Here is a 12,934-nt window from a genome sequence, read left to right on the forward strand (position 1 = left end):
TTGTAAGAACACCTATTTCTCACTAGATCGTTTGCTCTGTCAAAAATAGAACCTTCCACATCTTGATCCATTCAGAATAAGCCACAGCAGGCACAGCTTTGCTTACACAGGGCACCCAGGTCAGAAAGGCCACACAGGGAAATGGAGAAAGCAGCCAGCAGGTTTTCTTAGGGATTAGAAGGCTCTAGCTTTTATCCTCCTTCCCAGCTATTCTGGTGCCAAGAAAGCTGCAGGGAGGTCTTTAGCTCTGGTCTGAAAGAGCGTCAGTCTTTTATCAGCAGCCCCATGGCTATAACTCCCTCTACTGCCCGGTATTTTCTTTACCAGAGCTGGCTTAATGAATTTCAAACTCAGGCATCTTAAAAGCTCTAAAGCAGTCTACTCAAAGTATAACCAAGGGGCACACATTTAAAAAGGAGAACACCATAGCTAAAGGCAGTTCCAGGGTCATTACAACTCTCCTGTCTCGGAAGGGGTCATTTTATTCACTTTAATGAAACCTCCATCTCAAAGAGAATTAGGATTTTAAAAAACTTTATTGTAACTTATTTGGTGTGTACTGTGTATGTATGTGGGAGCACAAGCTAGTCACATACAGAGGTCAGAGGACAATTGGACACTCTGGCTCTTTCTTCCCCTCTACAGTGTCTGGCTTGGTGGTGGATGCCTAGGTGCTTTTACCTACTGAGCCATTTAGCCAGTACAGGAACTGAACTTCCTGGTTGACTTTCACCCATCTTTACTGTCACCTTTATCAGGATTTCAGATGGACCCTGGGGCTGGGAGTGCTGCTCAGTGGTAGAACGCCTGTGTAGCATACACAAGGCCATGTGTTTGATCCCCAGCACCACAAAACATAAACATAAGATTGGCCTTCCTCATCTTGTAGTACTAAGAACACAATGCTAAAACTGTTAGGCTGAGTGAGGAGGCACATGGGTCACAATCCCCACACATAGAAAGCTGAGGCAGGAGGACAGGGCTTAAGGCCACTTGGGTCACACAAGGGGGAACCAACCTAAAGTAAATGAAGAATCCCTGCTTGTTCATGACACAGTTCCCTGACTGGGAAGGGAGTAGTTGCTCTCCCCTGAGGCAAGCCAGGAGAAATGTGCAGTCCTTGCTTCAGGACAAGACCAAGACACCCAGAGGACAAGCCAGATTGTGGTGGAGCAGTGAATCTGGCGGATGAGCAACTGTGGACTCAGACAGCAGCCAGGTATCATCCTGTCCTGAGACAACTGAGGACAAGCCTGTAACCCCACACAGGGAGGTCAAAGACATAGGAAGAAGCTGTCCCAAATACTTCTTTACCCTCGTGACCCCTTTAAGTCTATTTCTGTTTGTATACATGTGCCATAGCATCCATGTAGAAGTCAGAAGACAATTTATAGGAGTTGGTTCTCTTCCATGCGTCCTGGGGTTGAACTCACAGAATTAGGTTTGGCAGCAAACACCCTCACCTGCAGAGCCATCTCTCCAGCCACCTTACTTACTCTCAACAGCATTTTTATTAGTTCACAATTTCTTGTTCTTCAGGTTTTTTTCTAATTTTGTTTGTATGCTTTGGTTTATTTTTCTTCAAGACAACAGGGTTTGTGTAGCCTTGGCTGTCCTACAATTAGCTCTGTAGACCAGGCTGTCCATAAATTCAAGAGGATGCCTACCTCTGCCTTCTGAGTGCTGGAATAAAGGGCAGGCACCCACCATTCAGCTTTGTATGTTTTCTTATTGGGAGTACTTTTTTTCTTAGCTTCCTTCCCTGATCGTATTTTGGCTACCTTAGTTCCTTCTTTATAAAAAAAATTTCCTTATTCCCCTCTCATATTTATCCATTTTTGCATTCTTGGGAAAATCTGCCTTTTCCTCATCTCTGGCTCTTCTCGTCCCCTCCCGATTACATCGGCACTCGTCTCACCACATTTCAAAGCACTTTCTTGCTTTGCTTGTCTTTCTCCCTCTTCCCAGCCTGCTTCCTTTATTTCAGCCATCCCTGTCTCAGGAACAGTAACTAAGACAGAGAACAAGGCTCACAACGTGCACCAATAAAGAACAAATACATGCGCAGAAGCATAACATCTAATTATTGGAATTGTGATCAACAGAGCAATCCATGATACAGACAAGGAGTGGAAACGCTAACGGTATTGACTCTATTCACGGGATTCTCATAGAAAACCTCCCAGATCTAGAGAAAATCAGACACTGCAATATAAGAGGTATTTGAAATCCCAAACAGACTTGAAATAGTAGAGTTCGTCAGGCAATGGTGGCACATGTCTTTAATCCCAGCACTTGGGAGGCAAAGGCAAGTGGATCTCTGTGAGTTTTTGGCCAGCCTGGTCTACAGAGTGAGTTCTAGGGCAGCTAAGGCTACACAAAGAAATTTGAAAAAAACAAAACAAAACAAAACCCCCAAACACACACACACAAACAGCACAGTAGAGTCAAGATACTAAAAGCTAAAAGGCAAAGAAATGACATTGAAAGTCAAAGGAAAAATGTCAACTTAGTTACAAAGGCAAATAGTACCAGATCTCTTGGGGCCAGGAGATGTCTTGGTGGGTCAAGATGCTCACCACTAATCCTAACAACCTGAATTAGATACTTGGAACCCAAATTATGGAGAGAACAGATTCCCACAAGTTGTCCTCTGATCTCCACATACATGATATGAAACGCATACATATGTAACAAAAAGATCTTATTGTAAGACCTGAAATCCTTGAACTGTTAGAGGAAATTATAAAAACTGTGAGAGAAAAGCTTTCTGAAAAGGATTACAATAGCACAAGACATTTCCCAGGAGCTAGAAAATGAGTTTACCTGAGGGGGAAATCTTTGCCAAAATGATGACTCACACAGGGATGTAGAGTATATGGAGAACTTCAGAAAGCGTCAATCCCCAAACAAAACCATCTAATGAAGAACCGGTCAGATCAACTGCAGTTTTTAAAAACAGCCAATTCCTGAGAAAGTACTGAACATCCTTAGCCAACAGAAATGCAAATTACAAGTGATTTGAGGAGCCTAGGCAGTGGTGGTACATGCCTTTAATCCGAGGAGATGGTACAGAGTGATTTCCAGGACAGCCAGAACTGTTAACAGAAAGAAACCCTGTATCCAAGGGGGAGGGGAGCAACAGGGCAGTAAGGGACTGATTTGAGGATCTAGAGATATGCTCAGGAATAAAATGATTACCACAGCATGAGCTTGATTCCAGACTGCATAATGCCAAGGGGAGTATGTTTGTAATCTCAGTGCTTCTAAGGTTAGACATAGAGACAAGCGATTCCCTGGAAGCTCATGGGTAAGCTAGCTTGTCACATTTAGTGGTGCACAATAAAAGACCCAGTCTCAAAGTGGAAGAAGAGGACCTGTAACTTCCACATGCATGCCATGCCATCTCACCCCAATCAAAATAGCTATCATTTAAAAAAAAAAAAAATCTGATGAATACCAGTGAGGGTGCTGGAAAGAGACTTGCCTTATACTGCTAGTGTTCAGGCTACAAACCTGTATAGCCATTACTGATGTCAGCATGGAGGTTTCTCAAAAAACTAAAGACAGAAACATCATACAGCTCAGACGGACACAAAATATCAGAGAAACTTGCACTTGCATGTTTACTGTTGCACTCTTCACAAGTCAGCCTAAATGTCCCTAGGAGTAAGAGAGCATGGAATACGCAGCAAATCCTATTCATCTGTAAAAATAAGAAAACCATCACACTGACAAGGAAACAGATAAAATAATCGCTATACTAAATGAAATATAGGAGACTGAGAAAGACAAGTTGATCAAGGAAACCTAAAGGGAGGTGAAGCACTGAGAGGAAGGGATCCAGGTAGATGGGGGTAGGAGACAGGAAAAGGGAAGGAACTGATCAGAACACAATATAATGACATAAGTATGGACATGCCACAGTGCATGTATTACTTTGAATGCTAACTTGAGAAAGAGAGGAGAATAAGATGGAGGAGGAAGAAGAGGAGGAAGAAGAGGAGGAGAAGGAGAAGAAGAAGGAGGAGGAGGAGGAGGAGGAGGAGGAGGAGGAGGAGGAGGAGAAGGAGAAGGAGGAGAAGAAGGAGAAGGAGAAGGAGAAGGAGAAGGAGAAGAAGAAGAAGAAGAAGAAGAAGAAGAAGAAGAAGAAGAAGAAGAAAATCCTCCTGAGGAAGAAAGGAAGGAGGTATTTATTCACACACTTGGCAGACTGAAAGATCCTGAATCTGAGGTCAGCCTGGATTACCCAGGAAGTCAGCACCTAAAGAGAAAAAAAATGTAAGAGCTACTGACTGGGTGGGGAAATGGCTAAGAGGAAGAGCCATGAAGCCATGAAGATAAGGATCACAGCTGGATCCACTCACCCACCAAGGGCAACAGCTGGCAACTCCGGCTCCAGGGCGTCTGATGCCCTCTTCTGATTCTATGGGCACTAGTAGATAGTTTCAGAGACATATACACACAGATAGGTACACACATAGAAACTGAAAAAGAAAAAAGGAGGCTGGCAAGATGGCTTGCTGTGAATAGGCTCTTGGGTGTTAGCAACAACCTGAGCTGCATATCTAGGTTCCATGGCTCAAGGAGAGAATCTACTCATCAAAGCTGTCTTCTGACCTACACACGGCCATGGCACCAGTATACATGCATATGTGCGCACGCACGCGTACACACGTGTACACACACACACACACACACACACACACACACCAATTTAAGTCTGATTAGTGGCCTTCAATCCCTGGATCCCACATTGAGAAATGACTCTTGAAAGCTGCCCCAACCTCAGTATTTCTGGTGTCATGAGCATGCACATCCTCATCAAAAAGAAACCTAGCCATTGGTGGCTCACACCTTTAATTGCAGCGCTTGGGAGGCAGAGGCAGGTGAATCTCTGAGTTCAAGGCCAGCCTGGTCTAGTGAATTCTAGGAGGGCCAGAACTATACAGAGAAACCCTGCCTCAAAAAACAAACAGACAAAAAACAACAAAACCACCCCCCTACCCACAACAACAAAACAAAAACCCACACAATAAAAAACTCCACACACACACACAAAAAAAAAGTTTCTTTAGGGGTTGAGGGGAGCACATGTTTGTGACTGACTGACATTGTCTGTCTTCCTCACATACTCCCACCTTACATTTTGGGGAAGTCTATCACTAAACCAAAGCTTGCAGATGTTGTTCCCAGGTTCCATTTCTAGCTCCCAAGAACTGACTACAGGCAGACCACAACAAGGCACCCAACTTTCATTAGGTTCTGGGGTCCTAACTTCAGTCCTCATGCCTAAAAATGATTACCCACTGAGACATACCCTCAAACCAAACAAATAGCATTATCACTTGGGAGGGCACCTAAATCTTTACAGATAAGAATAAACAAGTAAGTCTTTTCAGTACAACTAATTTACCAGGTATTTGTGGTCTTTCTCAAACTACCAATTCCCAAAAGCTTCCTACTAATGTTTTAACTTTACCTTAAGTGTTCTTTAAAGGTATCTTATTCCAACATTCCTCCTAGTCCGCTCTTGTGACCCAGTCTTGTTATCTAGCCTGGACAGACTTTGTCCTTTACTCTATCCTTGTCTCTCTGCTGCTAGGATACAGGCACAGGACACCATATCTGTTTTTCACATTTTGATCTTAATGATAAAATTCTAAAGTCTTCAGTGTCTCAGTAATTGCTAAGCAAATATAACTATTAACATGTCTTCAACCTCCTGCACTTAGAAATGCTACTGTTGTAGTCTCCAGAAGTCAGTCAGTGGTTTTGTTTTTGTAATGCTGGGGATCAAACAGGGCCTCATGTGTCAGACAAAGTGTTCGGTGCTGAATTAAACTCTCAGTCCCAAGCACTTAGAACTGATAACTACATCACTAATTAAAAAAAACAAAACTTGTTTATTTTCAATATCCTGCCCCCAACCCCGCTCCTTCCACTTAACTTTAGCAGCTTACCTGTACAGGCAGAATCCTGTCTCTGCCTCAAGAATATACAGATCCATGCTCTGAGAAAAGCAAATGTTAAGGGGACTGGAAGCCCTCAGAAACCTTAAATACCAACACTATGTAAGAGCGTTTTGCCACCAGAATCAAACAATGTAAAATTGTAACAAAAACAATCTCACACCATTTATTGTCCCCTAATGATAATGTGCAAGTAAAACAAGTTGAGTAAATGTTGCTTCTAGCAGAAGACACCTTTAAAAACACTGAACTGCCTTCTCGACTTCTCCCATGCTTGACCACTGCTAGTTGGAAACACTCTGGAGCAGAGTAATATTATCTCCTTTTAGCATGATCCGACCTGTAACAACAAGAAAAAAGTGTTACAGATATGTGAACATTTTCAAGTGTCCATATTTTAAAGGCTTCCACCAGGTCTGCTGGGCTTTCAGTAACAGCAGAACAAAGCAGCACTGTTTTAATGAAATATAGTTCCTATAGTCTAGGTCAAGCGAAAAGGCCTGATACAGTATCTCCCAATAATAATAAGTTCATGAAGGTTTAGAAATGAGGTGTCTGTCAAGTGTACATTTCAATTCCATCTGCAGATTGTGAGTTCTTGCTGGGTGAGACAGTGCACACCTACAATCCCAGTACTGGAAGGCTAAGATAAGATTGGACAGCCTGGGCTACAGAGTTAGAGCACCTCAAAACCAAATTAAAAAAATACAGTATCATTTCTTAGAATCTACTTTCCACCTATCTGGCTTTGGTCTTTAGGGTTTGGGAATCATTAGAATTTGGGAAGAGATATCTGAATTCCATCATTAATAAATGCATCAGTGAGCATTGATTATTCTAACAAAAGATAAAATAACCTCAGTAAAAGATCTCTTAATGAGACCATGGATGTTCTTGTTACCTGGGCGTTTGAGTTTATGTATCAAGCACTAAGTTAGTTATTGCACTTACTGGAACCAGAGAGGACACGACTCATGAACTTACGGAGCATGTAGTCTAACAAAGAGGCAACGATAAAATAAATGATCCACTACAAACTCAACATACCACATCTTATGTTCTCCCATTCCAAGAAAAAAACAAATTAGAGTTTCTTCAGAGAAAGCTCTGCTTGATCAGTGAACAATGTATGTAGCAGTATTTGGTAGAGTCACGCGTAATGATGCCGTGATAGCTCTGTAACACTGTCATTCAGAAAATGAAGCAAGGATTTCGGAGTTAAGGCCAGCCTGGGCTAAACAGGGAGCTCAAACAGAAAGTGGGGCAAATGTGCAGGTTTAAGGAACTGAAAGAGCTGGGAAATGGTGGCATATGCCTTTAATACCAGCACTCCGGGAGGCAGTCAGATCTCTGTGAGTTAGAGACCAGCCTGCCCTACAGAGAGTTCCAAGACTACAGAGAAACCCTGTCTTGAAAAACCAAAACATAAAAACCAAACAAACAAGCAAAAAAGTAAAAAAAAAAAACAAAAAAAAAACAACAAACAAAAAAATCAACCCCAAACAACAAAACCCCAAACCAAACCCCTACAAAACAAAAAACAAACTGAAAGAAGATAAGCATGGTGACTGCTCAGAAAATGGAACAGTGTGACTCAAGAGTGAAGATAAGGCCAGATAAGGTTCTTGCAAAAAACGTCACTGTTTAGGCCGGGCGGTGGTGGCGTCTTTAATTCCAGCACTTGGGAGGCAGAGGCAGGCGGATTTCTGAGTTCGAGGCCAGCTTGGTCTACAGAGTGAGTTCCAGGACAGCCAGGGCTACACAGAGAAACCCTGTCTCAAAAAAAAAACAAAAAAAGAAAAAAAAAAAAAGAAAGAAAAAAAAGTCACTGTTCTCTCATAGGAAAAACAAACAATGGAAAATTTCAAGCAAAAGCTGGTAAGGTCAGACTCAGTGTTTCAAAAAGATGGCTAGTCTGGAGAGCAACTTCAAATGGATGAGGGAGCTACAAGTTAGTAACTTAGTGGAAACTTCTGTTCAGTTAGGAGGTGAGCACCAAACCCACTCTAAACAGTCAGTGTGTAAGCAGGAAATGAAGCTGGCTTCTGACAAGCTGCCTTGGAAACATTTCATGTGGAAAGTTAAACAGGTTCAGAGAAGAAGTTCGGGCTAAACACATAAATAAGTCAATGCACAGAGTAGTAACTGGAGCTGTAACCTTAAGTGCACACAACAGTGTTTCTCAATCTTACTACTGCTGCAAGCCCTTAATAATAGTTCCTCGTGTTGTGCTGACCTCCAACAATACAAGTATTTTACTGCTACTTTATAACTGTAATTTTGCTATTATTATGAATCGTAATGTAAATATTTATGTTTTCTGATGGTCTCAGGAGACCCCTGTGAAACAATTGTTCACCCTCAAAGGAGCTGTTACCCACAGGTTGAGAACTGCTGGCCTAGGGAAAGACCATGAAAGGTGAGTTGGAACCCAGCCTCAAATATTTAATGACTAAAAAGGATGAATAAAAAGCTTAAAAAGAAACAATCAGAGATGAGTAATAAAAACTCACATACTATGTCACAGACCTAGAGATCAAAGTAGTGTAAGGGACGTATTCAACTGTGTCAAATTCTATTTAATGTTAAATATAAGTGAACACAAGTAAGACCATTAGATTTAACATTCTTGGCAAGGCATGGTTGCAGATGCCTATGAATCTAGCACTTGGGAGGGGAGGCAAGAAGGTCAGGAGTTCAATGTGACATTCTTAGCAAGACTGAGACTAGCCTGGGCTACATGAGACCTTATCAATGAACAAAACAAAAACAACGGAGTGGGTTACAGAATAAGTGGCAAGAAGGTGAATTCAGAAGTATGCTTCTCCCTTCAAACGCAACTATAAATTTAAACTAAATTTAAACATGAATTCAGCTACAGGCCATTCAAGTCTGCCAGTAAAATAAACAGAAATCTGTAAAGCCAACTATATCCTTACCCAGTTGTTTTCTTGACTTTGTTTTAGAATGAATCTCTTCTGCATCATCTAATACGAGGTTCATGTACTCATCAAAGCCCTGGAAAGTCAATTGACAATCATTTTCAAGTAAATCATATCAGACCATTCTAAAAGAATAGATTCAGAAATACCAACTAATTTTAGAATTTTATGCTATCACTGATCTTTCAACCCACACACCTAAAATATCTACTTACTTATTAACTTATTTGTATTCTTTTAAAGTTTTTAATTTTGTTTTTGTTACATGTACGTATTTATTTTTGGATGGATGTGTACACATTAGTATAGGTGCTTAAAGAGGGCAGAGGCACTAGATCCATCTGCCAGAAGTACAGGCAGCTGTGATTTATCAAAGGTGTATCACTGGGAACTGAACTTGGTTCTCTGCGAGAATAGTAAATGCTGTTATCTGCTAAGTCCCTTATTTCTGAAACAGCATCTTACGTGATATATGTTTGCCCCAAACTTCCCATACAGCCAAGGAAAGCCTCAAACTCCAAGCCTCCTATCCCTCTCTGTTCCACGTGTTGAGACTACAGGTGTGTGCCACCATGTCTGATCAAATGTGACATGCCCAATTCTTGGGGCATTTTCCATCTTTTTTGGGCAAAGATGATGTTGAGGATTAACCCAGGAACTTCTACACAAGTGCTTTACTACTGAGCTGCAGCCCCAGCCTACCTCTTTTTAAATAGGAAGAAAGTGAGAACGAGATCCAAAGTACCTCAATCTCTTAGAGGTAAACATGCGCTAGGTAAGCCTGCTGGGCACTTCACCCAATCCAGTATGTGCACACATGGACTGCCTTCTGCCACTGCACGCCCCTGTTCCTCACAAACACGACTCCCACTAACTACTGTGCTTGCTTACTACCTGCTAAAAGATTATTGATAGACACTCTTGATATCTACATAAAGTAACAAACTATTTGCAGAAATATCTTATTTTCCTTCAAAGCAGTGTGCAGCTTTGGGAAGTGGGGTGGGTACTAGGGAGACACTTGGTAAAGTACATGCAATCCTGAGTTTGGATCCCTACCATCAGACAAAGCAGGGCACAGTGGCAGACAGCTGGACCTAATCCTGGCCAACTAGTCTTGTTAAATCCATAAGTTCCAGGCTCAGTGAGAGATCTTGTCTCAAAAAGCAGAGAGCAATAAAAAATACCTCATGCAGATACACCCACATACAGGAATATGTACAAAGTACCACCACCACCACCACCACCACCAAAAACCAGTGAGGCTGAACATGGGTAACACATGTCAGGAGGCTGAGGTAGGATCCAAAGTTCAAGGCCTTACTGGGCTACACAGCAATTTCTTGCCTCAAAAACAACAATGCCAGAACTGGATAGTGCAGTGGTTAAGAGTACTGGCTCTACTCCTCTTCCAGAGGAGCCAGATTCAATTCCCAGCACCCACATGGCAGCTCACAACTACTGATAACTCTAGTTCCAGGGAATCAGACACCCTCACACAAATAACAGTAGGCAGAACACCAACACACAATAAAAATAAACAAATCTTTAAAAGATTTTTTTTAATTTCCACAGCTAATTTTTTAACTTTCCTCTGTAGAGGCTCAGACAAGAGGATTTGCATGTTTAACTCTCTTAAAAGACTCTGCCTCATAAAAGAAACAACAGACTGGAGAGATGGTGCATTAGGTAAGAATTCTTCTTTGTTGCTCTTGCAAAGGACCCAAGTCAGGTTCCCAGCACCCACATGGAGGCTCACAACCACCCATTTTTGGGTGAGTCAACAACTTCTGACCTGTTTGGGCACTAAACACACAAAGGCAAAACACTCAGACAAATAAATCTAAAATAACAACAAAAACTACTGAGGCTGTAGCTGTGCGGTAGAGCAGGTACTGTTTTCTTTGGTAGAGCAGGTACTGTGTATCCAAGAAACCCAGGATTTGTTCCCTAGCACCACCACAATAAAAGCCTAAAATTAACCAGACAAAAGTCTCTTTTAACCCTACCAGCTCTACTCAGGCATTATCTAATCCAGAATGAGAGTCCTCTATCACTCCCCATCCCACTCTCATTTTGATTCTTTGTTTCTGTTCCTTCCCCTCACAAACTAAACTCTTCTTAAAAGTTTAACTCTCTCTTCCCTTTAAGAAAAGTACTATCTAACCCCATTAAGCAGAGCAAGGAAAGGCTAAATAACTAGAGTTCTGAAGAGCTTTCTTTGGGTTGGGTCCTCGACTCCTTGTGTATTGCTCTTACTGGCCATCTTCTGAGATGTCTTTCTCTAATAACAACCTGAGGAAAAATAGCCTGGGTACTCACAATAATACAACCCTCTATCCGCATGTTCACTTGTTCATACAGCCACACCTGAATTCGAGATCTCTGAAATAAAAATAATGATTTTAGAAATGTAAACAGATCCCACCACATTACTTTGATCCCATGATAAATAACTTATCTTTAAAATTCCAATAAATATAAGCCAAAAATTAGAACTAGTTAGTCTACATCTAAGAGCTAGCAACTCTGGTTAGCCTGCTGAGAAACATTTAATAAATGCTCGGACAGGGCTGTTCCAACTGATTTTCCTCCTCTGAAAATGTATTTTTGCTTCTGGCATGAATACACTTACAGTCAAAATTGTTCACAAGGTAGCACAAAGCAAATCTGGCGATTAAAAATTACAATGGCTTAAATCTAGTTTTCATTTCTAACACTCTAAAATTAACATCGTTAAAATCTCCCCCAAAGAGCATTTGCTACTAGCTTCTCTGTATCTAACTCCGCCCCCCTCCTTTTGGTGTCTTCTCTCCATTTTAAGTCCAACTGAGGAAAAAGCAATGCGCAACTGTCACTGCTAAGTCCGATGACAAAGCCTATGAAATCAATGGTTTTGTTCTTACAGAATGGTGTGCATGCTTAAGTCGGGCACGGACAGCACTTTCCCTGTGACCTTATCCTCAACTGCGACCCCCTCCCTCATTTTTAAGTCTAAGCACTAGGATCAGATTAGTTAATACAAATAGTCAAACAGGTTCAACTTTCAGTAATAAAGAAACAAGTAACTTACGTACATTTTGCAAGTACCTGAAGATAAGGTTCTGCACCACGGCGATCAAGGAAAAGAAATATACAAACAGTAGAGACTGCTCCTCTCCTGACTCTCCAGCGCCCTAAGGCCAGGCCGGGGTACACATGCACGCACTAGAGACCATCTGGAACATGCACTGGGGATGCCCTAGAAACTGAAGGCACTCCCTCCCCACCGCCCTCGTTTCTCGAAACTTCCTGATGACCACGTCCTCCTCTCCTCTCTGTCGACCCCGCTTTCATTCCGTACCGCAAGCCAGTCACCGCACACCCGAGCCCGCCACCCGCGGCCCTTCAACTCCGCGCGCTTTCCGGCCTTCTCAGTCGCCCCGGGGCCTCACGGGAAGCGGCCCGCAACAGGCTGCCCGGCTCCCCGCCCACGCTCACAGCGCCTACGGACCCAAAGCCCAGAGTTCACGCCGCGTAGGATACGATGGGCTGCACCATCACCTTCTGCACCTTCTGGCCCTGGCCGCGGTACGCCATGGTGGAAGTCACAAAGACCACACGAGTAGGAAGGCCGCCTCAGAAAGCAACTTCCGGAAGCAAGACCTGGAAACGGAAGTGCATGTGGCTTCAGCGACGCGGGCCTGTTCTGGGAAACGCCTCTCTAGCCACGGAGCCGCTTTTTCTCTATGCTTATAGCCTCCGCGGCCCGCCTTCCGAGTTAACCCCTCTTTGAAACCGAGGTCGGTCCTACAGCGCCACCTAGAGGTAGGCTGAAGGCGCCCAGGGCTTCGGCCAGGCGCCTGCGCTAAGAGTCTTGCCTCCGCCTAGGTGCTATTCTGAAAGCTGCTCGGGGGAATTTAGGTCTGGTGACCGCCATGTGGGCAGCATCTTGTCAAAACCATTTGCAGACTTCCCTTATTCGTTTTGGGCCCCAGAGTGTCTGGATTGTCATGCCCGAAGCAGTGTGTGGTTGTGGTT

General features: G+C 42.9%; 1 protein-coding gene across 1 annotated transcript; it reads right to left on the bottom strand.

The window, feature by feature from the left end:
* Positions 1-6,107: 6,107 nt before the first annotated feature.
* Positions 6,108-12,556, bottom strand: Snrpe (small nuclear ribonucleoprotein polypeptide E). The gene is made up of 5 exons (XM_028764703.1): positions 12,440-12,556; positions 11,992-12,018; positions 11,237-11,299; positions 8,912-8,990; positions 6,108-6,312 (listed from the first exon to the last, which is right to left on the bottom strand). The coding sequence occupies exons 1-5, from the start codon at positions 12,491-12,493 to the stop codon at positions 6,257-6,259; spliced, it is 279 nt and encodes a 92-aa protein (XP_028620536.1). The 5' UTR covers positions 12,494-12,556; the 3' UTR covers positions 6,108-6,256.
* Between the last annotated feature and the right edge of the window lie 378 nt (positions 12,557-12,934).

The sequence above is a fragment of the Grammomys surdaster genome, unplaced genomic scaffold, assembly GCF_004785775.1.
Source record: "Grammomys surdaster isolate TR1022 unplaced genomic scaffold, NIH_TR_1.0 145, whole genome shotgun sequence".
NCBI classification, from domain to species: Eukaryota; Metazoa; Chordata; class Mammalia; order Rodentia; family Muridae; genus Grammomys; species Grammomys surdaster.